This window comes from Centroberyx gerrardi, chromosome 21 (genome assembly GCF_048128805.1).
Source record: "Centroberyx gerrardi isolate f3 chromosome 21, fCenGer3.hap1.cur.20231027, whole genome shotgun sequence".
NCBI classification, from domain to species: domain Eukaryota; kingdom Metazoa; phylum Chordata; class Actinopteri; order Beryciformes; family Berycidae; genus Centroberyx; species Centroberyx gerrardi.
In genome coordinates, this window is record NC_136017.1 from 18,678,851 (window position 1) to 18,704,084 (window position 25,234).

General features: G+C 40.7%; 1 protein-coding gene across 2 annotated transcripts in view; it reads right to left on the reverse strand.

Moving 5' to 3' along the window:
- Positions 1–9,735: 9,735 nt before the first annotated feature.
- The window catches only part of LOC139914051 (transmembrane protein 131-like), a 48,128-nt gene continuing 32,629 nt past the window's right edge, over positions 9,736–25,234 (reverse strand). Inside the window, exons 30-41 of one of the 2 annotated variants that reach the window (XM_071902246.2) lie at positions 24,995–25,156; positions 24,347–24,663; positions 23,933–24,087; positions 22,776–22,900; positions 22,506–22,636; positions 21,537–21,680; positions 18,193–18,316; positions 17,265–17,386; positions 13,387–13,468; positions 11,640–11,737; positions 11,313–11,455; positions 9,736–11,153 (exon numbers count right to left, since the gene is read on the reverse strand). In XM_071902246.2, the coding sequence (XP_071758347.1) occupies positions 10,872–11,153; positions 11,313–11,455; positions 11,640–11,737; positions 13,387–13,468; positions 17,265–17,386; positions 18,193–18,316; positions 21,537–21,680; positions 22,506–22,636; positions 22,776–22,900; positions 23,933–24,087; positions 24,347–24,663; positions 24,995–25,156 (1,885 nt within the window). In that variant the 3' untranslated portion in view covers positions 9,736–10,871. Of the gene's footprint in view, positions 11,154–11,312; positions 11,456–11,639; positions 11,738–13,386; positions 13,469–17,264; positions 17,387–18,192; positions 18,317–21,536; positions 21,681–22,505; positions 22,637–22,775; positions 22,901–23,932; positions 24,091–24,346; positions 24,664–24,994; positions 25,157–25,234 lie in introns of both variants that reach the window. The other variant, XM_071902245.2, reaches the window with a different exon arrangement.

Sequence of the window (25,234 nt, forward strand, 5' to 3'; positions counted from 1 at the left end):
ATCATCACCGGGCACAGGTGTTCAGCCTCCCCCGGCTCTCTCGGCTGACGCTGTTACAGTTCCTGTGGTCGCCCTGTCCTCCACACTCTGTTTTGTCTGATTCCACAGCACTATATTTGGCCTCATAAGTTGTAATAGTGGTGCCACATCTCTGCTCCGACATTATATTGTAAAGCTAGTTGTTTTTTGTGTTAGATTCAGCTCTTCTGGATGAATCACGGAGAACCTTAGCAGCTTAGCTTAGCTGCGGCTGAAACGTCACTCCAGTCCGGTGGTCGCTTCCTCTTCCAGACTCTGTTGTGTCTGATTCAACAGCGCGATATTCGGCCTTGTATCATGAAACTAGTTTTCTTCCAAATATACTGATATTTTAAAGTATTTAGTAGTATGATATTTTAGTGTCTGCTTTTCCCTATCGCTAGCGTAGCATGGGACGGGAGTGTTTTGGGTGACCCACATTTTACCGTCCTTGAAGGCACCACTACAGAAAATGCGGAAACGTAGTTTGTAGTCTAAGGCCGATCTCCAAAGTCCACCGGATGACGCGTTTTGCGTCACCAGGCGGACTTTTGCCAGCAAATGAGCGGGAAGCTCTGGGTGCAGGCAACATGGAGGGAAGTTAAACATTGTTCATTTGCATATGCTACCCATATTGTAATGATACAATGCTGGTTGAAAATCGGCGAAGTTGCCCTTTAATTCACACATGCCTTAGAGATTGCTTCTATACACATTATGGATAGCATGTATTTCCACTACCATAATTTGCAGTTGTTTGGTTGCCATTACCATTAGACATAAATGGCAACCGAATGCCTTTCAGGATGCTGTTGTGTATAAGTCAAGAACTGAATGGCGTCCGTCCAGGTAAGATGCCATCTTAAAGACAAATGATGGAAGTGTAGACCAGTTACACCATAGTCCAGATTCCCAGACTATCTAGCCTCTCGCCATGTTAGCCATGTTGACTTGTACATATTTATTTTGCTGACAGTAGAAAAATGATGAAAAAATGTGTCACTGTGATGCTAACAGGCAAAAAATACTGCAATATACTTTATCATCTTGTTAGACAGTTACCAATTATAGATACACAGCCTGGTGAAAATCTGGATCCAGGAGGCTGAACTAATCATCATCACACAGGAAAACTATATATAGTATCTCTTCCTCCTGAGACGATGCTGCTATTTTTCTCTGCATCTCAACATCACTAGACCAGAGGCTGCAGGAGAGAGAGAGAGAGAGAGAGAGAGAGAGAGAGAGAGAGAGAGAGAGAGAGAGAGAGAGATCAACACCTTCATACGTCCTCTGTCTTATTTCCCAGGTTCCCCTTGGTGATGACGTCAAACCCGTCACAGCCCAGCACACACCTCCCCCAGCGACATGATGCCCGGTGACTGCAGGTAATGCTGGTTGCTAGGAGATTCTGTCCCTGTGGTTGCCAGGCAACAACTGTATTACTCTCCATCAGGTAGAAGTGCAGGTCTGCTGTCCTTACCTGGTTTTACAGAAGAAAGGTTTCTCTAACATGGCCTGTGTATAGATGACTGGATATGCTAGAGAGAGAGAGAGAGAGAGAGAGAGAGAGAAAGAGAGAGAGAGAGAGTGAGAGAGAGATTTGAGTTACCATGAGTAGATAGATAAACCCCACTTCAAACACACTGCACAGAATATTTCAGTACACACACACACACACACACACACACACACACACACACACACACACACACAGCTCACAACCAGTAGATCCCAGTGCTAAACCAGTAGATCCCAGTGCTGAACCAGTAGATCCCAGTGCTGAACCAGTAGACCCCAGTGCTAAACCAGTACATCCCAGTGCTGAACCAGTAGATCACAGTGCTGAACCAGTAAATCCAAGTGCTGAACCAGTAGATCCTAGTATGCTGAACCAGTTGATCCCACTGCTGAACCACTAGATCTCGGTACACTGAACCAGTAGATCACAATGCTGAGCCAGTAGATCTCAATGTGGTGAACCAGTAGATCCCAGTGTGTTGAACTAGTAGATTCCAATGTGCTGAACCAGTAGATCCCAGCGTGTTGAACCTCTAGATCCCAGTGTGCTGAACCACTAGATCCCACTGTGCTGAACCACTAGATCCCAGTGTGTTGAACCAGTAGATCCCAATGTGCTGAACCATTAGATCCCAGTGTGCTGAACCAGTAGATCCCAATGTGCTGAACCACTAGATCCCAGTGTGCTGAACCACTAGATCCCAGTGTGCTGAACCAGTAGATCCCAGTGTGCTGAACCACTAGATCTCAATGTGTTGAACCAGTAGATCCCAGTGTGCTGAACCACTAGATCCCAATGTGTTGAACCACTAGATCCCAGTGTGCTGAACCAGTAGATCCCAGTGTGCTGCATGTGTAAGCAACATGTCAGATCAGAACAACAGATCCTAATCCTAGCCAGTGGTTTAAAGGCTTTTCAATTTGAACACTTCATTGAATCTCTTTGCTGATTGAGCCCCTGTTGAAGAATGGCATAAGAACAGTCAATATTTGGACAGATTTCTTCTAATAGAGGAGTTGTCATTGTAAAACATACGTTTTTCTACTTTGAACCTGGGTTAAATAAAGGTTGAATAAAAGAAAAATACAAGCAGTAAGGATTCAAACACGTAATTCATTTTCATTTTTTTGACAGCTGAGCTTCTTCCTCAACTTGAACTATTCCATTGATGGTCATAGTGTGCAGTGCAATATTTGTGACAAGAAAAAAACACCTTGAACCTCATGAAGCACTTAAAAGCGCACAATGTTAACTTGAGGCAAACACGCGAATTTTTAAAATCATTTTAAACTGCATTTTTCATAAATTCATAGATATTCTTGTACATCTAAAGCTAAATTACTGCTGACATAGTTCTAACTATTTGAAATTTAAGCTATTAAATAGTTTTAATAGTTATAAGGTCTTGAATCTTGAAGGTCTTGATTTCTTTTATATTGTAAAATTGCATTTTGAACAAATAAATACTTTGTTCATGAGGACTTGTTAAGTGAAGGACTTGAAATGAAAAAAAGATAAAGAAAAGAAAATAAGTGAAGAAGATGAATTAATAATAAAAATGTCACACTTGCGTGAGCTCAAATGTTATTTCTTTTTCTTTATGATAGTCAAAAAAACTTTGCTATAATTTAGGCTATTATTATTACATATTCATTTTTCAAAGAATACCCAGCCCTACACAAAGCCCTCTATTGAGTTATAATGCAACATCACCAGAACTAAGTTTTTCCTCCTCTGCTCCTCTGTGGTGGTAAAGAGGTAGTTAACATGGCCGCCCTCTGGCTTCTGACCCGCATGACCTGAACCAGCCGGCATGGACCTTACGCCTCACCGCTCCATCACACACACACATACACACACACTTCAGTCTGCAGTGTGTTTGAGCTGCGGGGATTTCACAGGTCGCTGACTCTCTGGTATTCTCTGGCAGGATCAGCCCGGCCTGGGGATTTGGAACAATACCGGCAGATCACAAACACTACTGTGGTCGGAGCATGTGACACACACACACACACATAAACACACACACGCACGCAAACACACACATCTAGACACACATAAACCCAGACAGACAGATAGGCATGGGCACATGAAAACAAACATACAATCTCCACAGACAGGCACACATACATACAGTACACACACACATACACACAGTACACGCACACACACCCACACACACACACACACACACACATATACACACACATCAGAAAGGGTCTCAAATGGTCCTGACTCAGCATTTTTGTCTTCTGGCCATTTGTCTTCTCCCTGGTTTCAGCTGAAAGTCTCGGAGCAGCAGTTTCCTCTGCATCTGCCCTGTGTGAAAACCACTGCAAAGTCACTGCAATGTCACTGGAAACACTGGTGATAACGGAGAGAGACAGCCAGCCAGCCAGTCAGCCAACCAGCCAGCCAGTCAGCCACTAAGTTAACCAGCTAGCCAGCCAGCCAGAGAGTCAGTCAGTCAGTCAGTCAGTCAGTCAGACAGTCAGTCAGTCAGTCAACCAGCGAGTCAGTCAGCCAACAAGCCAGCCAGTCAGTCGGTCAGTCAGTCAACCTGTCAACCAGACATTCAGTCACTTGACAATGCAGCTATCTTGCATCACTCTTAGAAATCCTTGATCCCCAGGACTTCAAGGGTGGAGGTTTCCAGGTCCGTCAGCCATTCAATGCTGATCCAGATGATCACCAACAGCTAGAAGCAGTCACCACATCTGCTGAGCAGGTCTTTGCTCAGTGGTCAGCTCGATCTTTATATGGCTCAAATATGCAACAGGCCACCGCATAGTCTGACAGAAATGGAAGCAATGTGTATATCCAAAGTTGTGGGAGATCCGATTCTGTCTGTGTTGTAGTTGACACAGCATTGATCTCAGCTGAACACAGTCAAGGGGAAATGACTGTTCCTGGTGTTGATGGCCAACTCATCAAACATAGGCTGAAGACCCTAACAGCATCTACAGCATATGGTCACTTTATACTTTCAATCTTATTACAATTCAATGACTATTGTTGCTGCCTTGGAATTGTATGTCATTAATGTTGTATGATGTATTTATTGTTAGGGTGGGGATCTATAGTTAGATTCCAACTTAACCTGCACACTCAGTCAAATCGTGTGTGTCTCTAGTGTCTATAGTGTAGTGTCTCTCGTGTCTCTAGTGTCTATAGTAACTCTAGTGTCTATAGTGCCTGTAGTGTCTATAGTATCTCTAAGTGAGGCTAAGGGGAGGTATTAGAAAGTAAATGCTCCTATATTTCCGCTATTGTTGCAGTGAATAGTCGAAATGGAGCTAAGTAAGGAGGATTTTAACAAGCACAGATCCCATAGGGGCCCATGGTGCGTGTGTTCAATTCAATTCAATTCAATTCAATTCAATTCAATTCAATTCAATTCATTGAAGCATTGTGACACGGTTATTGGTTAAATTACCAAATTCTACAATGTTACTTAAATACCACAAACTTTAACGTTACCTACCGTTAAAGTTAGTAGGGCAGACGTGTTGCTGTTTACAAATACCGTTACTAACACATATGAGTTTGGAGCAAATTGTCAAATTTTAAGTTTCACTTTCGGGACACTATCGTTTGAGTACAATGCTACTACATTAGAGATCGATTTAGATCAATTTCTATACATGACCAACTTTTTACTTTGTGGTGCTGCGTTACAGATGAGCCTATGTATGGGAAACACTGCATCTCGCAGCCAAGACGCCCTCTAGAGGCCATCTCACAAAGTGTTTTTGTCTTTGATCGTCTTTGATGGTGTTAGTGTACTTGTTTTTTTTGTTGGACACAAATGAGCCATGCTGATTAATGCAAAGTTCCGCAAGGCATGCTTCCTAGAGCTAGAGAAATATGACGGGACCATACATGTAGTGAACATAAATTGTAAAAACGAATACTCAACTGGCCCCCGATCCCCCATAGGACTCCACCGTGCTTGCAATCAGTCACAGGTGTAAGCAATCGGTCCATAATTAGTCTGTCCATCGCAGGGAGAGAGCATTCACTGTTGCCTGCTTCAAAGCTGCTACAGTAGCAATAGTGCCTCTAGTGGCTTTAGTGTCTATAATGTCTATATAATATAAAAAATATATATAAGAGTGGCTGGGCAGTAATCGAGTAAAATGAGATGACAGAGGGAGAGCTATCTTTAGCCACCTATAAGCTTCACCTCCTCATGTAGTAAATGTTTAATAATGATAACACAATTTACTGATTAGAGTATCTAATTATTCCTTATCTAATGCTAACTTTATGCTATCAAAAGTAAATGTTCGAGTAGAGTGTTTGCATATAAGGCAAAAAAAATCGTTGGGGATATAGAGTTATTTGCTGAACATGGAAATTTAAACCCAGAGCATTTACCCCTGGGAGGTTGAATGAAGCATTCTGTTCATGCTGAAACCTTATTAAACGCTGTTTCCTCAGTGTGTGTTCCGGTCTCACCACACGGCCAAAGCCTTAGTTTAACAGAGGGCAAGTTCACAGCAGTCCTTTAGCTCAGAAAAACTTCTATCATCACTGGAAGTCCACTGACCTTCAGCAGGTTACAGTACACAGCCACACTATACAGAATGATCTGTGAGAGCTATGGTACCCTAAAAAAAAACACTTTTATACCAATTCTGTTTCTGTGATTTACAAAATATGATCTCGATGCTAAAATCAGTGGCTACATTGATTTTCTGTGGTATATCAAACACTGAAAATAATTTGTATCAATATTAATGCAATGAATGCCATAGAGTCTATTTTTAATAATATTTAATTATGTAAATGATGTCTCTGATTTGAGACGAGTATACTAATTAGTTGAGAAAACATATAACTACAGTGGCGTGAAAAAGTTTGCACACCCCTTGAGTTTTTGCACAATTTGTTGGGCTACAAATGATGAAATGATGATAATGAAGTGATGATAATTTATTTTTTCTTTGAAACATGAAGACCTGGACCCCAATGCCATCCATAAGTGAACCTCACATTCCACACAATAATATGTTTTCTGAGATTGAATCCATCCCACATCCTGAAATCCATTGAGATTCCATTGAGAACTGCTACCAGCTTCTGTTGGCTAAAAAGGCAGAATAATTACAATTTTGAATGGTAAATAATGTTCAAAACCTATAGCTACAACCTGAATATGTTATCTGAGCATCATAAGATATAAAATGTTGATCAAATATTGTCAGTGCACTTACCTTTGCACACCCTAATTTTTGTAACTTCAAAAAGATATGTAGAATTTTCCTTATTACTTTAGTGTAATAGAAAACATTGTATAGGTCTCAGACAAAAAAAACCCAAATAATTTCAATTTAAAATCATTTCATAGCCAAAAATTGAAGAGGGAGGAAGGAAAGTAATAAGAAAGGAAGTATGGAAATTAGAATGAAGGAACATTATGATTATCTCAGAATTATGAGATCTTTTCTCAGAATTATGAGAAAAGATGTCATTAATAATAATAATAATAATAAAAAAACTGGCTGATTTTGTAAGCTTGATTCCTCCTGGTGCTATTGATGCTGAATATCTATGTACTCATGCTGCTGTCAGGACTTTTGGATTAAAGTGTTTGAATGAAGGTAAACAGGAGCACAAAATGCTAAACTCATCAGCTTCTCAAAGTAGGAAAGATGATATGAGAATCCTTTTGAACCTTTATTTCTCCAGGAAGGCTTACCCATCATGCACCCTGCTTGACATTCATACACTTACACCTGGGAGCTGCGCAGTAGGGTTTAACGTCGGGAAACGGGTTCCTGGGAATTCCCACCCAAACTATTTCCCGTTTTCCTTGAAATAAAATAACGAGAAAATGGCTTACGCCCGTGCTGTTATTTTAGAAAATATGGGCATTTAAATTTGATTAAAACAAGTGAAACCTCATGTCCTCACAGATCCCACACATCCCAAGTTCATAGGTGCATTCTAATACTGAATAATTAAGGAGTTCTTTTGTCATAATAATAACACCAAATACACTAAAGGTGTCAGGGTATGAACATTGGGAACCCATAGGTTTACTGCATATTTCTCGGTGTTTTATTTAGTCCTGCCTATTGAAAATGACCAATTTGTCTTGACTGGTAGCTTAAGCCTTAAAAACAAGTCCAGTTTCCCAGGATTCCTTTGTCAGCATGCTGCTATTCCCGGGATGGAAAATGTTGTATTTTCAGGAAAAACATGAATCCCTACTGCACAGGACAGCTAGTGTCTTCTACCAGTGACTTCTAAGCAGCTCCACTGGAGCAGGTCTTCAGCACCCTGCTCAAAGGCACTTTAGCAGTAGTTACTGAGGGAGGGAAGAGTGTTACTCATTCACTAGAGTTTCCTGGAATTTGACCAGGGGCAACTTCTCTATCATGTAGGCTACTTACTAGTATGACAGTCAAAATACATTCCAGACAGCTCTACAAATACAAACATCACTACTACGTTTCTGACCAAAAACTTTTAGAACATTATCCTCCTCTGGATTGGCTCAATGAAAAACATCATTTGAGCTTATCAGAATGACTAATGAACATAATGAATTGAAGGTTCTGTAGAATAATGTGGGGATTTGCAGACGCTGGAGGTCTGTTGAGCTTCCACTGGTCAACTTGCCTCCCTGAAGGAAAGTTCAAAAAGTTATTACTGGAATTCTATAATGTCTATATCCATGTTTTAATAAATTGTTACAACTAGAAGGATGGAATTGAATAACCCAGAACAGTGTGGTGTGCACAGTATCACCACCAATGACACCATTCAGGGATGTTATTAATAGAAATACGGGCAAGCAGTAATTTCCCATTAGAAATGAATGGGAGTTAGGAGTCCAAACATGAATGACTATATCCCTATGCCTTGCATGCCTAAAATCCCAAGCATGAGAGCAGACATGATTCGAATTAATCTGAAGGCGAGGCATCATTCTCACAGCTGATCAACTGCCAGCATCCATCGGTGGTGGCGGAGGCTTGATGCAGTTTAATGAGATGAGGGGGAGATCCTATTATACTGGTCTATCAGATGGAAGCTCATTTACGCCCCGCAAGGATGAGCTGTCTAATCCCATTTCAAACGGGCACAGTCTGACAACACATTGCTCTGAAGACACCTAATTGAATATAGCCCCTTTTAAGTGATTATTCAGTGTGGCGTTGGTGATGTCACTGGAAACAAACTGCCTCCAGGCATTCAGTAGTGTTAGAGCTACAATAGAGTGGTCTATGTAATGCCATAAACTGTCATAAGCTAGGTTACTTTGAATTACTGACGTTTATTGTATGTAGTAATGTATCTCACACCATCTGTGATTGGCACTATAATGGCAAAGTGTAATTTGTATTGAATTTTTGTCAGTTGTGACTAGTTTTTCAGTGCCACAATGAAAGCGTTCCCCTCCTGGGACTTCATAAGAAATTCACCCTTTTATTCACAAAGACCCTACAGTATGTCAAAGAGCTGCATGACACATTATGCATTACAACATCCCTGTAATGTCTTTCAAAGTTTTCATTAAGTGGACCACAGATACCTCAAGGCAAACAAAGATTTATGATTAAATATGCTTAACGTGGTAAGAAATGGCAGACCCCAGAGAATTGGTGTGCTGAAGACCATGGCAGGGAAAGCTTTACATGTTGTTCACTGATGATTGCACATAGCTTATTGTGCAATCATTTTATACATGATAACTGAAATTCCACACACACCCTTGGACATATGCATTACTTCCCAAGTGCAACATGACTCCTGGTATCCGATTCAAATAGATTGCCTGTCTGACATCTGCTGCCATCTTGTGGCCTGGACTGGAACTAACATGTTCAGCAGCAGAAGTGAAGACGACTGCAGCAATGATATCACGACAGAAAAATCAAGAAGACCCAAGGCAACCTGCTTAGGCCTATAAATGATTTTAGTCTCAGAAGGGCTGAAACTTGAAGTGCATGACATCCACACTGCACACCTTGCCCCCTAAAAAAAAGCATCAACAAACTCACTCTCTCCGTCTCACACACACACCCTCAGCGCTCCCCTTGAATGTCTCTCCACAGCTAATTCAAGCCTTATATTTTAGAGATACTGAATGATAAATGTCACATGATTTCTTTCCAAATTGGATATATAGTATTTTGAAATACAACTCTTGATCTCAACATACAAATAAGATGTACACAACATTTGCTTTTCTGATGCGTTTTATTTCAACTTTGAGACCTTTTCATATTTTCCACCATGCCACAGGGCTGGCACTGGACAATAATTCATCCAAAAGAGAGGGATTTGACAAAATTCCATCAAAATGTAAAATAATTTGAGAACATTTTTTTTTTGAAAATCACAACTTTAAAACAACTTAAAAATCTCACACCAATTTGGGCCTGGAAAGTGGAGTTCAAAATGTAAAAAGCATTTGGGCTTAATGGATTCTGAATGATTGAGACCAAAAGCAAGGAGACTGACAAAAAAATTACTGCATTCAAAATTCAAGTTTTCCCCATTTCAGCAAAGATGTTCAACCTGAAGTGCATTGTTAACTGATAATCAAACAGATATTTCTCTTCTTCAATTGAGCAACAATAAACAAGGTGCATGACCATACTCTGAACTCTCAAAACTGAAGTGCAAAATGATGAAAGCAATTTTTACTTTTACTCTATTTGAAGTTTCAAGATTTTTAAATGATTGCACTTACGGTTTGCTGCCAACAACAACACCAATAGAGAATGTTTATTGGAAAAAAGGCCCTGCACCACTTGAACAAGAGTTAGATTCAATTTAATCTCTTTTTACACTTTCAAACTCCAATTCTCTCAGAACAGGGAAACAATACTCAAATAAGATGACTTTTTCAACTTAAAAATTCCATTGCAAATCCCTTATAGAATTGGCCCAGGCCACACATTTAAGGCAGTCAAATAAGGAATATGGTGGTGACATCAAATCAATAAATTAAACAATGGGAATCTTGTGAGATTAAAAAAGAGCATATACCCATCTACCCATCAGTCTTCCTGCTTTATTATAGAACTGGCTCTCCATTACAGATCCAGGAACAGCGTACCCAAACCACAACCATTACAGAGGTAGAAAAATATGTGAACCTGGGTCATTGAGGAGAGGAAGCCCTGCTGACAACTGGTCATGTGACCACATGCTCCTTCCTCCTCGACACACACCCAATGTCTCTATGTCTCAATGCTGCAGGGCTGGCAGCCATCCGACCACATCTCACACACAACACATGGAGCATAGGGATACACACATGCATACAGACACACACACACGCGCACACACACAGACAGAGGAAAAAGGTTTAATTGGTGTCGTTGGGGGGGCTTGGCCAGGGTTCAGAGCTCCGCCTGCTGAAGGTTGGCCTCCAAACACTCCAGGGGTTGTAGGTGGGGCTCAGCTCGCTGGGTGAGGGGCGTGGCTGGGAGGGGGTGGAGCTCCCGCTGTCTGAGCTGCCAATCAGGTGGGCCAGGTGCGAGGCGGGCGGGGAGAAGGAGTGCAGGGGGGAGGAGTCGGCACTGGTGGACCAAATGGAAGGGCTGAAGGGAGGGCTGGACAACCACAGGCTGCTGCTGCCCAGCATGGACTGGAACCACAGGAGGAAGTAGGGGTAAATACACTATTAGCACTTACTGCACACTTTAAATGAATTTGGGTTCAAACACAATTCTACTGAACCTCACGAGATTAAACCATGACTGCTAGAAGGCAGGCTGAGTATTTGTGGCTGATGTGTGTGTCTTACATTGGGGGGACTGGCGGTGCTCCAAGGCTCCAGTGGTTCACTGGGCCAACCTGACCCAGAGGAGGCGGTGGAGGTGATGTGGCTGAAGTCTGGCCAGCTCTGCTGAGGCTCGCCGTTTCCACCAGAGGCCATGCCACCCAACACTGTCAACGCAAAGCAGCATTTAGATCTTCTCTCTGGATGGGCAGCATCCAGCCACCTCGAAACAACACCCTGTACATCAGCTAACATGAGGCTAATAAAAGGACATCAGCAAGAGTCACATTATGTTAAATGTGCACCAAACTGTGCTGGTCTCATCTGGAAGCCTTTAGTGAACGTGGTTACCTCCTGACAGGTTAAACAGGTTATTGGTCCCAAACGCTGAGAAGGCATTACTCAGACCAGGGGCTCTGCCGTTACCAATAGGGCTCAGCAGTCCAGGGCTGGGGAAACATACATCATTACATTAATAACACTATATTGATGGCAGTCAGGTAGTCCAAGAGTAATGATTCTAACGCAGATTTTTTCATACAGCTTTTCAAAATAATTGAAGAAGCTTCACATCAAATAAAAAAAATGGATAGCTGCGGACTATTGTAAAAAATAATAAAGATCAGAGCAAATACTACAAAAAAATGACCAGTAGATTTTTAATTTAAAAAAAAAAAATAAAAAAATAATTCAAACAGGCTTCCGAAACAATTTCCTTTTCAAATACCTATATTTTTGCCAGACCTTTATTCTTGAGTGAATTTTGAAATTTTCTGTTGTGTTCCATTTTTAATGTTGTATGCTGATAGTGGCTGGGCAATATGATGAACATTATACAGGGCTTTCAGGTGACGTAACAGTGGCCATATTGGAGGTCCTCAGCTGTTAGGCAACAGCTGATTGTGTTTCTAAATGTTTTTGACTGAGAATCTATCTGATCTACCTTACCAGACTACTCATTACATTACAGAATGGATCTACAACCACAACACTGTTTGTGTGTCTCTCTTTTTCTAGTCTGGTTGTTATATATTTAGACATTATTTGAGCACAGCCAATTTTCCAGAGGACCTCCATGAGCTGTGGTTGCTGTGAGACTTGTGACTTGTAACGGAACCGCAAATCTATGTGGTTTTATTTTGAAAGTGAAAACAGGTTTTGAAAGTGAAAGAAATGCAGTTTTGGATTCTCCTTTCACTTACAATGTCCTTGTTTTCATGAATTAAAATAATTTTTGACATGTGGCAAATCAGTAATGCTTATTTATTAATTCACTCATTTATTTATTTATTCATGCAGTTTCCTTGCTAGCTATAGTAACATTACCTAAACCCTAAAGGATTTGAACTTTGCACTTTATGCTTTCATGACTCAGCAACACGTTCAGCCATGTGATCGACCTGTCATTCACACGTCATTCACCTGTCATAGCACACCCTCACCATGCCCTCTCACATCGAAACAGGGCCAAAAATATTTGAATCAATTTAAAAAAAAATAAATAAATTGCATGGATGAAAGAGATTTGAACGAATTAAAAAAACAGCTTTGAATAAATGAAAAAAAGATTTGAATGAAAAATCCAAAATGTATTATTTATTATTTTTGTTCACTTTAAACTTTTTTTTTTTTTTAACTTTCAAAATATACAGCCTCTATTCTACACTACAGCTAATATCACAATATGACTCAACAACACCATATCACTCTATAGCTGAACATTATTCTACACTGAAACTAGTACCACATTATGTGAAATGACAAAGCCTCGATTCTACACTACAACTAATATCACAATGACTGTCAACTGGACCATATCACTCTATAGCTGAACACCATTTTACACTACAACTAATATCACCTGATGTGAAACAACAAAGTCTCTATTCTACAGTACAGCTAATACCCTAATATGAATGTGAACTAGCCCATATCACTATAAAGCTGAGTGCTATTCTACTCTACATCTAATATCGCACTGTGAAATGAAAAAAAAGTATGTACATTAATACTTCCCAGATGTTTGGTATAGTTCCCAAACAGCTAGAAATGATGAAATGCATTTTGCCTCCAGTCTATAAGAAGCGGAAGGCCTCACCTGTCAGAACAGTCACTATCCACAGAGGCCATGTGGGCCACGCCCATCCGACTCATGGATCCTCGACCCGAACTACTGCCTCCTGGAGGACAAACGACAGCAACACACCTGCTGGTCAGCTCTGATTCAGCTCACATGTTGGTATATCAAAATACAGGGTTCCTACACATTTTCCATTTAAAAATTCTGTACTTTTCCAGACTCAAATTTCCAGACTTCTCGGTAGATTTTTCAGACCATATTTGACATCTGAGTACAAATAGCTAGATGTTAATTATGTAAATAAATGGTTTTAAAATCCAACTATTAACATGTATGTTACATTCTGACTATGTATGCTATTATGTTGCCAAATAATTGCCAGAAGATTGTAGCTAGGTACTGTAGCTCATACAAATCAATTAACACCAAACCCAGACAAGTTCAATGCACAGCATTTTATTCAATCCGTCCGTTTACTTTTCTGATAACTACATCACTGCATAACTCATAAATGTTCAGACAAGCTTAATATTTGGTTATTTGTGATGCTATGTATATATGCAATTCAAATATATTGCCGCATTTTCTTTCAAACTAATTTGGTCGCGGATGTCCGGATTTGGTACAGTTGTAAGGCACTTGGGGCAGAGCTGTTTTGCAGGCTGTGACGTACAGGCGTACAGGCAGCTCTGCGTAGGAATGTGTGTTCAGTCGCACGCCATACTTCCTGCCTTGCTTTCGACGACATCAAGCTCGCTCTGGCCCGCGCTCTCTCACACAGGGGTAAACATTTTGGCTGTGCTGGCTGCCTGCTCCAAATGCCATGAAAAACACTCTGCTTGTATGATCAATTAATTTTTAGAAATTCTGAATTTTATATTTTAGAAAACAGAATAGGGGCAATAGTCTGGAAACACAAATATTTTTCCATACTCTCTTTTCTTTTTTCCATACTTATCCAGACCTGGAAATTACTAAAATCAAATTCCATACTCTTCCATACTGCATAGGAACCCTGTCTTAATGTCCAAGAATATATTTTGCCCCCGTTATCATGAAATCTGCTTGAACAAAGGAGGCAGTGGAAAAACTTTACAATTAAATTGAACTAATTTTGTCAAAATAGTAGCTTGCAATATCATTTACTACCAACTCATTTGCATCTTCAAACATAGGGAGAAAATGCAGGTTCTACAGAGAAAGGGGTAGGGCAGAGAGTCCAACCCAGAACCTTGTCAGCGTGAGAGGACTTACAGTTTTTTCTGATTGCTTAGGCACTATCTTTGAAACTATAGGCTATTTTTGCAAAACTCTACACACTAACCACAAAACCTTACACCAAACCAGCAAAACATTATACATCTCTTGCAAAAGTAAACAATTCTTGCAAAACTCTTCAAACTCTTTTAAAACATTGTGTTTTTGCGTCAATACAGTACACACAAACCATCATTTGAATAAGCACACGAAGCACCAACTACGCACTGATAGTCTAAATGAAAAACACTTGTGGCTTTTGCTTTTTCTGTGTGCAGGGCATAGCAGTTTGCAATACTGTAAAGTTTTGTCATACATGTAGTAAACACACATACAAAGAAGGGGAAAAAGTTTACAGTAAGAAAAAAACAAAAAACTTTTCCCCCTTATTTGTATTGATAGTGTGTTATGTTCAGAATACACATCCATACTTTACACATTTGGATACCTGTCTGTATGTGTGTTTACTACATGTATGACAAAACTTTACAGTATTGCAAACTGCTATGCCCTGCACACAGAAAAAGCAAAAGCCACAAGTGTTTTTCATTTATACTATCAGTGCGTAGTTGGTGCTTCGTGTGCTTATTCAAATGATGGTTTGTGTGTACTGTATTGACGCAAAAACACAATGTTTTAAAAGAGTTTGAAGAGTTTTGCAAGAATTGTTTACTTTTGCAAGAGATGTATAATGTTTTGCTGGTTTGGTGTAAGGTTTTGTGGTTAGTGTGTAGAGTTTTGCAAAAATAGCCTATAGTTTCAAAGATAGGCCACTAGGCCACTGGTGTTGGTATTGTACGGTGGGGAAACAAAACAAAGGGACACCAATGTTGAAATTCAACTGAATGAGACTAAGCCTGTGTGTTGTGGTCATTTAAAGTTGGAATATTGCTATAATAATAGCGTCAACTATAGGTACAATACCACCAAATTTGTTTAAGGTAGGCCAACAACTAACTGACTTCTGGCAATTTTTGTATATTAGGTCTCGCCTACAAATTTTGAAAGCCAATTGTAGCAAAACTGTATGGAATATCAAAAATCTTTTGACAACTTTTGTGCAGCACAGCCCATGCTGTGATCCAAATTTAGTAAAGATGGGACAAAATTTGTAGGAGAAGAAGCGAAAAAACAGTATTAGACAAAATTAAAAATGGCGGAAGACCTTGTGTGCTGAAATGGGAGTGGCCTATATGGATAGATGTGGCTTGATCCAAGGAATCCAGCAATCAATTTTGTTTCTATGATCTACAGTCACCGAGTTATGGCCATTTAAAATTTGAAATGCTGCTATAGCGTCCCCTATAGGCGAAATTACACCAATTTTTGCATATTGGCTCAGAGTTGATACCTACAGGTGTGTACCACATTTGGTTGAGAGAGCACAATGTGTTCCTGAGTTATGGCAATTTTCGTGAAATAGTCTCCACCCACAACAGCTGACCAAACTTTGGAAGCCAATTATATTAAAGCGGTATGGAATATGATAAATCTTTTGACAAAATTCAAATTGGTGGAAAATCGGACAGAAATGGGCATGGCCTATATGGATGGATGCGGAATGTGAATTTTGGGTTAGTTAGTTATAGGCCAAGACGTAAAGTTGCTTGTTATAGCGCCACCATACGGCCAATTTGTGTGGATTTTGTTGCCTGAGTAGCGGCTGAAATATTGGACCTATCTGCCAAGTCTGGTTGCTGTAGCTGTTTCTGAGATCCAGATACTTTTAGGGCAGAAGAATCGGAATAATAATAATGCGACCAAAAACAATAGGGTTCCAGCACTTCGTGCTTGGACCCCTAATTACCATGCATCTAATGTAGTTGATCTAGTGATAAAGTTTTTGATGACACCAAAGTGGGGTAGCTCTATCATATCTAGTTTGCTTGTGGCTATTGATTGTAATAAATATGCAGTAATAATGTAACTAAACATGTTTGATATAGTGTAGATATTACCATTAGGGATGCACCAATCGATCGGCCTGTGATCAAAATCGACCGACATTCAATCTAAATATGAGATCTGAGAATTCCCGTATTTCTCTCTAAAGGCGGATCATGAGAACTGATCGATGACGCCAACCCAAGCAAACCAAAATGATAAAATTATATCAATTTAGAATAGCCCTACACTAAGCCTACTTCTGGACTTCAGGACTGTCTTAAGGGAATAGTTCACCCAAAAATGAACTCGGGTCAGTGTGGAGCAGTAAATATAGCAAATATAATTCTGGTATAAACAGCACAATAGCTTGGTTCATTACCTATTGTAGCACATGATCCATGTTTATCAAATCGATACAGCACAATGACATTCTAGGCACAACAACAATTTCAATAGGCGACGTGTGTGTTAGTGCATGTGAAGCAGTCACCACATTATCTGCTGGTGACACCAGTGAAGCAAGTTAGTCTGGAACCCCTATTTAGATGCTTTTATTATGAAATAAGCACTGATTTCAAACATTGTCCCTCTCTATATGTTCTTTGAAGGGCAATAAGAGAAAATTCAAAATGAGATTTCTGGCAGTGGGGCGCAACGTTACTATTCGTAACTATTCGTAACGTCGTAACTATTCAATCCTAATCATTAGTTGGGTGAAAGCTAACAAATGCAATGAGCAGCGTGGCTCTTACCTGGGCTTCTGTCATAACCTGCAGCCACGGCAGCAAAAGTGGGGTTCCCATTTTGACCGGGAAGAGAGATCGACTTGATGAGTTTGCTTTTACTGCAAGGAGCAGCCTTTAACCCCATTTCACTGAAAAAGCACAAGGAAACATCATAAAAATGCAATGATATAAATATAAACAACCTCCCCAAAATGTTTATGCATGATGAGTACTGACCTCTACTAAGATTGAGAGTACTGAGTATTGAGTATTGAGTATAAAGCGCATTTTATAGTCGATGCGGTGGCACTTACATTTAAAGGTCCCATATTCTACACTTTCCAGTGTTTTATATGTCTTGAAGTCCATTCAAAGCCGTTTGTGTGGTGTCATGTACCACTCTCAATCCATTTTTACATGTTCATTTTCCAGCATCTCTCTGAGGCTGTTTCTGTTGCGGTGCCTTTAAGGCTCATAGGTTTAGTGGCTTGGTTTTCTAATATGGATTGTGTAGATTTAGTTGGCGACCGTGCGTTTTGATACTTTCACAATGCTTAGATAGCACATCCAACTCCTTTATAATCAAAGAGGCAAGGGAAATCCTGTTTTACACAATATGGGACCTTTAAGTGTTTATGCTTTTGCATTAATGTGCGTGTAGTGCACTGTTGTTGAAATCCCGAACACAGGGTGGCAGTATTTAAAAAAATCATATCGCACCAAAAAGAAACAGGAACAGGAAGCAGACGGGACGACAATTACCGGTAAAAACAAACATGGACGTGACTATAGCAATGCAGCTGGAGGAATGGGATGTGTTGGAGCAGTTGGAGCTTGAAGAGTTGGATGCCGATCGCCCCCTATCGACCAATCATTGGCTTTGCTTGGCTTTGAGCATGACATGCTTCTCTGAAATGGGCCTATCAGTCAGCTTATAGTGATGCTGTGGCTTTACCTGGAGCTGCAGGAACCACAGCTAGAGAAGCTGCCAGAGGAGGGTGGTGGAGTCCCGATGGGTCTCTTCAGGAATGGCTCTGCATTCATAGTTTGTATGGAGATCTGCTGGAGACTGTCCACAGCTGGGGAGACGTCAGCAGACAACATTAAATCACATAATGAACTTACGTTAAAACAATATAAGCTGCGGTCTAATATTTAAGAAATTACATTCAGAATGGTCTTTTCTCTTTGGTATTGTTTGAACACTAGAGAGCACAAGGCTAGCAAGCTTTAGCTTGGGCCATCACACTTCTGGTGAGCCCAGCTGAACTCAATACTCTGTATATCAGTGGTTCTCATTCCTGGTCCTTGGAACCCAGATCCCCGCTGGTTTTTAGTCTAGCCATCTAAATCGGGGACCAGGAACGGTGGAAGTAACTGTGCGCTCACACAGGAAGCGTCATGAGCGCCGCTGGGCGCTCTGGGCGCTGGCTGCTCGCTGCTAGCCCTCAGCAGTCGTCGCTAGGGGGCGGGGCGTTCAAGCAGCGCTGCAGACATCAAGTTCGGTTGTGGCCAATATATCAAGTTTGTAGTAGAGCTATTCGGCAGGCCTGCCGTGAACTGTGACAAGCATGATCAAATAAACAAACTTCCACGTTTTCCTGCAAAATATACCTAGTCTGTATTTCATAAAATAATGCTTCTGGCATTTGTATTTAAGCTAGTAGCACAGTAAATTTAATTTTACTACTTCTACACTGTACAGTAGGCCTAATCACGCTTACCAGAAATCCCTACTATCTCTGACACCTTCTTCCATGCATCATTTTTTTTTGTTTATGTCTCTATAAACAAACAACAAGGACGGGTCATACAGCTCCGGGAAACCGGAGACCACAACAATCAGTTTCTCCTCCATTGTCAGTATGGAACAAATACTTGCTAGGAACTTCAGTAGCCTACATAGGGAGACGTTTACAGCGGGAAGAAAATCAAATCCCGATCTGCAATTGGTTGCTGCTAATTTGCATAAAGTTCACCTCAGCTCAACTTCAACTCGTCGCTCTGGTCGCTGGCATCGCGCCGCTCGCTGCTGCCACGGCGTCGGACGCCTCTCGTCGCCGGCTCCCATTGAAAATGAATGACTGCCGGCCGCTTTTGTAGCTCATGACGTTTTGGTGTGAGCGCACAGTAAGAGTGTGGGGAGTGCGGCAGCTCCCCTTTATTGATCTGGTCCTAATTCATTATTATTGATATCATTTTAAAATAAAAAAAAACATGTTAACATTTTTAGGTTTTAATTATTTGCCTTTTGACATTTTTTTCCCACATAAAATGATCTTACATGCAGGACCCTTCTCCCTGCTTTTGGCTGGCCAAGGCGATGACTTGCAGTGATGTCAGTGTTTTGTTAACGACACTATATTGACTCCCGAACAGCGTTTTATTATAACCACAGACTGTACAACCAGTGCCACGAATAAGCAAATGCCTCACCAGATTTGGGAAGAAAATGTATTTTAAAAAGTCTTTGGAGAATGTGACCCTTCCTCTCTGACACCACTAAAGTCTGCAGACAAACTCATTTCATAACAAAAATTACAATCATTAAAAGTCAAATTACCCGGTCCAGGGATGCCATTTTATTTTACTGGTGAGCTGACGGCACACGAGCGACACTGGCTGCTACAGCAAGTTTGATAATATAATTGATAATATAATACTTCTGTGCTTGTTTGGTTGTAGTCCAAACATCATTTTAAATACTATTCGCCTACAGAGGGGGAGACAAAGTGGAGAAATCAGAGAAATCCCAGATTTCAGCTTTAAGGCAGACAAAGGTACCGATGCATTTCAGTATTTCACTTCAGGTAGGTGAACTCTCCAAAAGTACTGTTCCTGATTACCAGGCAGATAACATCACTTCTATAAATTGTTACTACTATGTCACGTCAGTGGCCAACCGATGAAATGTCACCCTCTCCCTGACACAACTATTACAACAACAGCCATTTTAACTGGTACTCGCCAAGTAAACTGCAGCATTTAATAGAACAGCGACAGTATACACATTCTCTTACTATGAACGTTTTTGGGAGTCAAACTAGGAGTCAGTATGGCGCCATCAACAGAACAGTGACTTCACTGTTCAATATGACTAGCTTTGTTGTACAACTCAAACAAGCACATCATTTGTGATAATCTGCGACCAGCTTGGCGCTTTGAGAGGTCATGGCAGTCACGTCACTTTTTTTCGTTTCAGTCTGTGGCTTCAATCAGGAAACCAAACTCCTGGCACAATAAAAAGGTTAGGCTATATTCATTTATAGGCATAGCTGACAAGACAGACAACCAACTAGGCTACAGAGCAATCTAAGCCAGAGGGAAAAAAAGGTAGCCTAAAATGCTAAAAATACAGAAAGAAAAATAACTATAATATATAGTATTACAGGAGTAATACAGTAGTATTACAATAGAGACTTAGTGTTTCTATGGTGCTCTTTAAGTTTACAGTGAGTGAGTATCATCATTGATTCATTGGTTTCAATCATGACACTACATTTTGGTGCAATAAATAAAGAAATATATTGATTTTCTATTTCTTTACTGTGTACAGATACACCCACAAGTCAAAATAGAGTATTTCCACGCTTTATAGACGCAAGTGGCTCCAGCAAAAACAGACAAGAAGTGTAAAAAGAATGAACGGCAGAAAAAAATGCAAGGCTCCCATTTGGCTCCCTCACCATGCCCAGCAGACACAGCAACACTGGTTAATATGGCCTAGAGGTCTTAAAAATGAAGCTGTTTCTCTTTGCACTACTTTTCTAGTGAGAAATTTCCTTGGTTGCGCAGATGTACACATTACTCTTATTTTTTTTTTTTGTTTGTTTTACTCTTAAGGCTCATTTGGAGGGAAATTGGTCTTCAAATTTGATTTAAACTGGCATTAAAATGATCTTTAAAAATGTTACATTTGGCTTACAGAAACCTGTAGTGACCCCGTTTTTGGTTTGCATATTTTTGTTTTCCCTTAGAAATAAAACATTTTTTCTTTGGTCATAATTGTGTTCATTCATACAGTATTTTGCTCAAAATGTTGTGACAACATCAAACCGGAACCCAGTATCAATAGCTGAATGTATTGTTACATCCCTACTGTCTCACGAATGTTTAAAAAGCTAAAAACATTACAACATTTTAAGTATATAGTATGCAGGGATGTGACTTATGTAAATAAATGGATATTGTATGCCAAAACACAGAAATCCTGAAAAAAAAACAACCTCACATCCCTGAGTATATAGAGTAAAGAGTTGGTATCAAGCAACATGTTGAAGCCACTTGGTGTTTTCTTACAGTTGTTGGTTTTGCAGAGCGGCACACAGTCCCACTCTGGAGGAGGAGAGATGCTGTTTTCTCCTTCTGAACCGCTGCTGCTGCCGCTGGGCTGCAGCCTCGTCAGGGGCGGGGGGCGCAGCTCTTCCAGCTTCCCACGAGGCACTGGGGCATAGCAGCACCAACATAAACACAACTTCACACGGCACTCTAGGACAGCTGCCTTCATTTTGTGGGTTCAATAAGATAATTGCTAATTTCACAATTCTCGATATACTGATACTGTGTTACTGTTGTAGTGGCATAGGGTGTTCCTTAGCTTAAACCATTTCACCATTGTCTAGACCAAATTTGATTCAACAACAGATGTATGTACTAGGGCTTTGTTTTGAACCCTTTCTAAAAGCTCTACTGTAAACTAAATCTCACTAAACATTATTCAAACTGTTTTTTTGCTTATCTTATTGCTGCCTAATCTTTGGAACAAACAGTATGTCAATACAAATATATCTGCAAAAGGCCTCACCTATATAGCAGGTGGGCCTTAAACTATACCTATTTCAACAACATCAGTCTACTGGTCTTGCCTTAACTATTCAAAACTGGGGACGAGCGCCCAGATCGGTATGAGCTATACTTAATTTTTATGTCATGTCAGCCATGAAACCAAAATATAAGACATCAATGACGAAAATCATATTTCTTGACAAGTTGTCAACTCTTCTAAATGTATCCTATTTATACTACAAGGACAACTTCTGCCTTCTGCCTTTGAGTCTCTTCTCCAACTGATGGCTTAAAGCTGGGGCCAAACAATTTTTTCAGTCAGTCAGTCAACCAGCTACTTGGAGGGAGGAGTTACAGGAGGGAGAGAGGGAGCAGAGAGGGAGTATACTTTCTGTATATTTTTTGTATACTTTCAAATTCTTGTTCATTTCTCCAAAGTTGCCTACCCCAGCTTTAAGGAGAATGAAAATATAAAGGACTGACCTCTTGGTTTTGAAGGTAAAACTTTGGTTGCGGCTGGTGATGTGCTGCCTAGTGCTTGATTTATAACGCTCTTGGAGTTAAAGGCTTTTCGTTTGTTTTCTAGTGGGGTGATATATGGCAACTCCAGTGAACTGGGGAGCAATGAGAAAAATTAGAAGAAAAAAAAATCATTAAAAATAGAAACATGTCTCAGGAAACAGAACAAGACACGTCTGTGGCAGCATTTTAAATGTATCAAAGATGTAATTAAGCCAGGGAAAAGAAGCTGACCTTGACGTTTGGCTCTTCTCTTTTGTGTTGGCTGGCTTTTTGTTCTTGGACTTTAAACTAGGTTCTGTCATTTCTTCTTTGTCCTTTTCCATTATCAGTGGTCTGTTTTTTTTGTTAGCCAGCTCCTACAAAACAAAAGACACATGGGTCCCCAGTTTTACTGTAGGATAGTGTATGCCAAGGGCAAACAAAGGATGTCAAAGGAAACACTGCCTGAAATCACTTATGTATCCAGCTGTCTTATCAGCCTAAATCAGAAGTGAGACTGCAACAGAGAAGAACATTCCATCCCACCAACTGGGACACCGTAGATTCACCTTATTTGTAACTTAAGTAACTTAACCCCAAACCCAAATCTGTGTAAAGCCTGACATCTAATGGTAAAAAGCATACTACTGAAATTGCCATCTGCTACTCGCTGATAATGGTAAAAAGCATGCTGGCACCAAAGAGCAGCATGCTTTTTACCATTAGATGGCAGGTTTTACACAGATTTGTTCCAGATTCGAGCCAGACATGACCATCAAACAGGCTTTACACAGATACCTCTTTAAATACTGGTGTCAGTATTGTCACTGGTGGGAAATAGTCTCCACACAGGAAGTGATGAATCAAAACTTAAAGCACTATACTTTAAGTTTGGCCCATTTGTCACCTTACCCAATGTGACAAAAAGATTGGCACCAAAATCATCTCAGCAGATGGCTCTGTCCAGTGTGCATGCTAACATTTTAGCATACAGTATGTTAAGTAATTATAGGCCCCTAGCATTGTCTTAAAAGTGAGAAAATTAAAGGTTGTAGCAGCTCTAAGGCTGGATGGTTAGTTCATTTTCATAACACGCATCTAAACTTGCCAGGCTTGTTAAGAGGATTGGTAAAATAGACATAACCTCCACCCCCAATAGACACTAAGACGAAGAAATGTAGTTTACTGACATCATCTTCCAGTATTTCTGGGTCATGAAGTCCTTTAAACTTTCAAAAATTCAAACACTTATCTCCCAGTGTCACTTGGGGCCATGAAAGTGAAAAGTTGCCTAGTGCAGCTTCAATAATTTTGCCTGAGTGAAAAAAAATGCAGTTGCTATAGATATATGAATAAAATAAGTCTAAATTTGTCATTCTGTTTGCTACAGGCATAGATTTAGGCGGTACCTCTGTGTCGGTGTTGGAGGTCTCTGTGGTGGTGGACGAGCTGTCGTCATTGTCTTCCCTCAGCACCTCCTCACCCTGAGGCTTTCCCTTTGCCCTTGCTTCGCCCTCCTCCATCTTCTTCTGGAACTTGGCTTTGCGCTGGACCTTCCCTTTAGCTGCTGGAGGGGTGAAGTGGTTAAGTTGAATTAAGATATATCTGAATCCATCCACACATATGTTGAATTCAATTTAAATAAACAGCTCCTAGGGCAAAGAGTAGCTACAGGAAAAATATACCGTACACTAAACTACACCCATGATCCTGACATCTGAGATGAAATCCTATATCTCAACGGTGAAATTGTCATAACTCAAATGAAGTGCACCTATATAAGTTAAGTGTTTTATCCAAGGTTAAGTCCACAATCTCAGTACCTTTGCCCTGAGCACCAGGAGGCAACTCCAGTTCTTCAGACATGAACTCTGGTCTCTCCAGATCCTTGTCCATGGCCTCCACTAAGTTGGCGTAGTTGTGCTCATCGTGCCCAGGGCTGGCTACTCTGGCTGGGGAGGACAGGCCCTGCTGGCTGGCTGCTGAGGCAGGGCTCTGCTGCTGCTTGCAGCCTGTGGTGCGAGACTTGCGGCTGGGTGATGCACTGCTGTCGGAGGTTTTGGCCCCCGGCTGGTAGGGGGCTACAGGCGGTTGGGGTGGAGATCGGCTGTGGCCTCCTCTCGTGTTCCTGCTGGCTGCCCTGGAGGGTGGACCAAGACAGAGATGGCAGTGAGCTGATGTTGAAGGTCTGCATAACCATTCAGACTGTGGCAAAATACACTGATAGATTTGAACAATATGCAGTGAAAGTCAATACATCAACCGCATAACTCTACACTCATTTTGGAGTGATCACTCATTGATGGACGGATGTTGAGGATGCCTCCAGCTGTGCCAAGTGCCCCCATTTTGATTAACATTTTACAAAGAGTCCTACAGACCCTCAATGGGTCAAACAGCCTATTATCTGAAGAATGGCATTTTATTCTGGAGATTGGAGATCCTTATCCACAAAAGACCCGAGAACCCACTGTGAAGTGCTGTTCTGAAGCTGTCCTATTTCCTTGAGGTCAAAAGGTTTTCCTGGCTCCATGGAATTACTGGATGTCTCATAGCACATTCTCTTCTTGAACATCTCCCAGATGCCCAGGGCCTCCAGATAGGCTGTCACCACCACCAGCAAGAACATGGAGCTGCAAGGAATACAACACACATCAACCCATTTTCCATTTTAAAACGCCACATAACTTCCAGACCGTAATTTCTGGAGT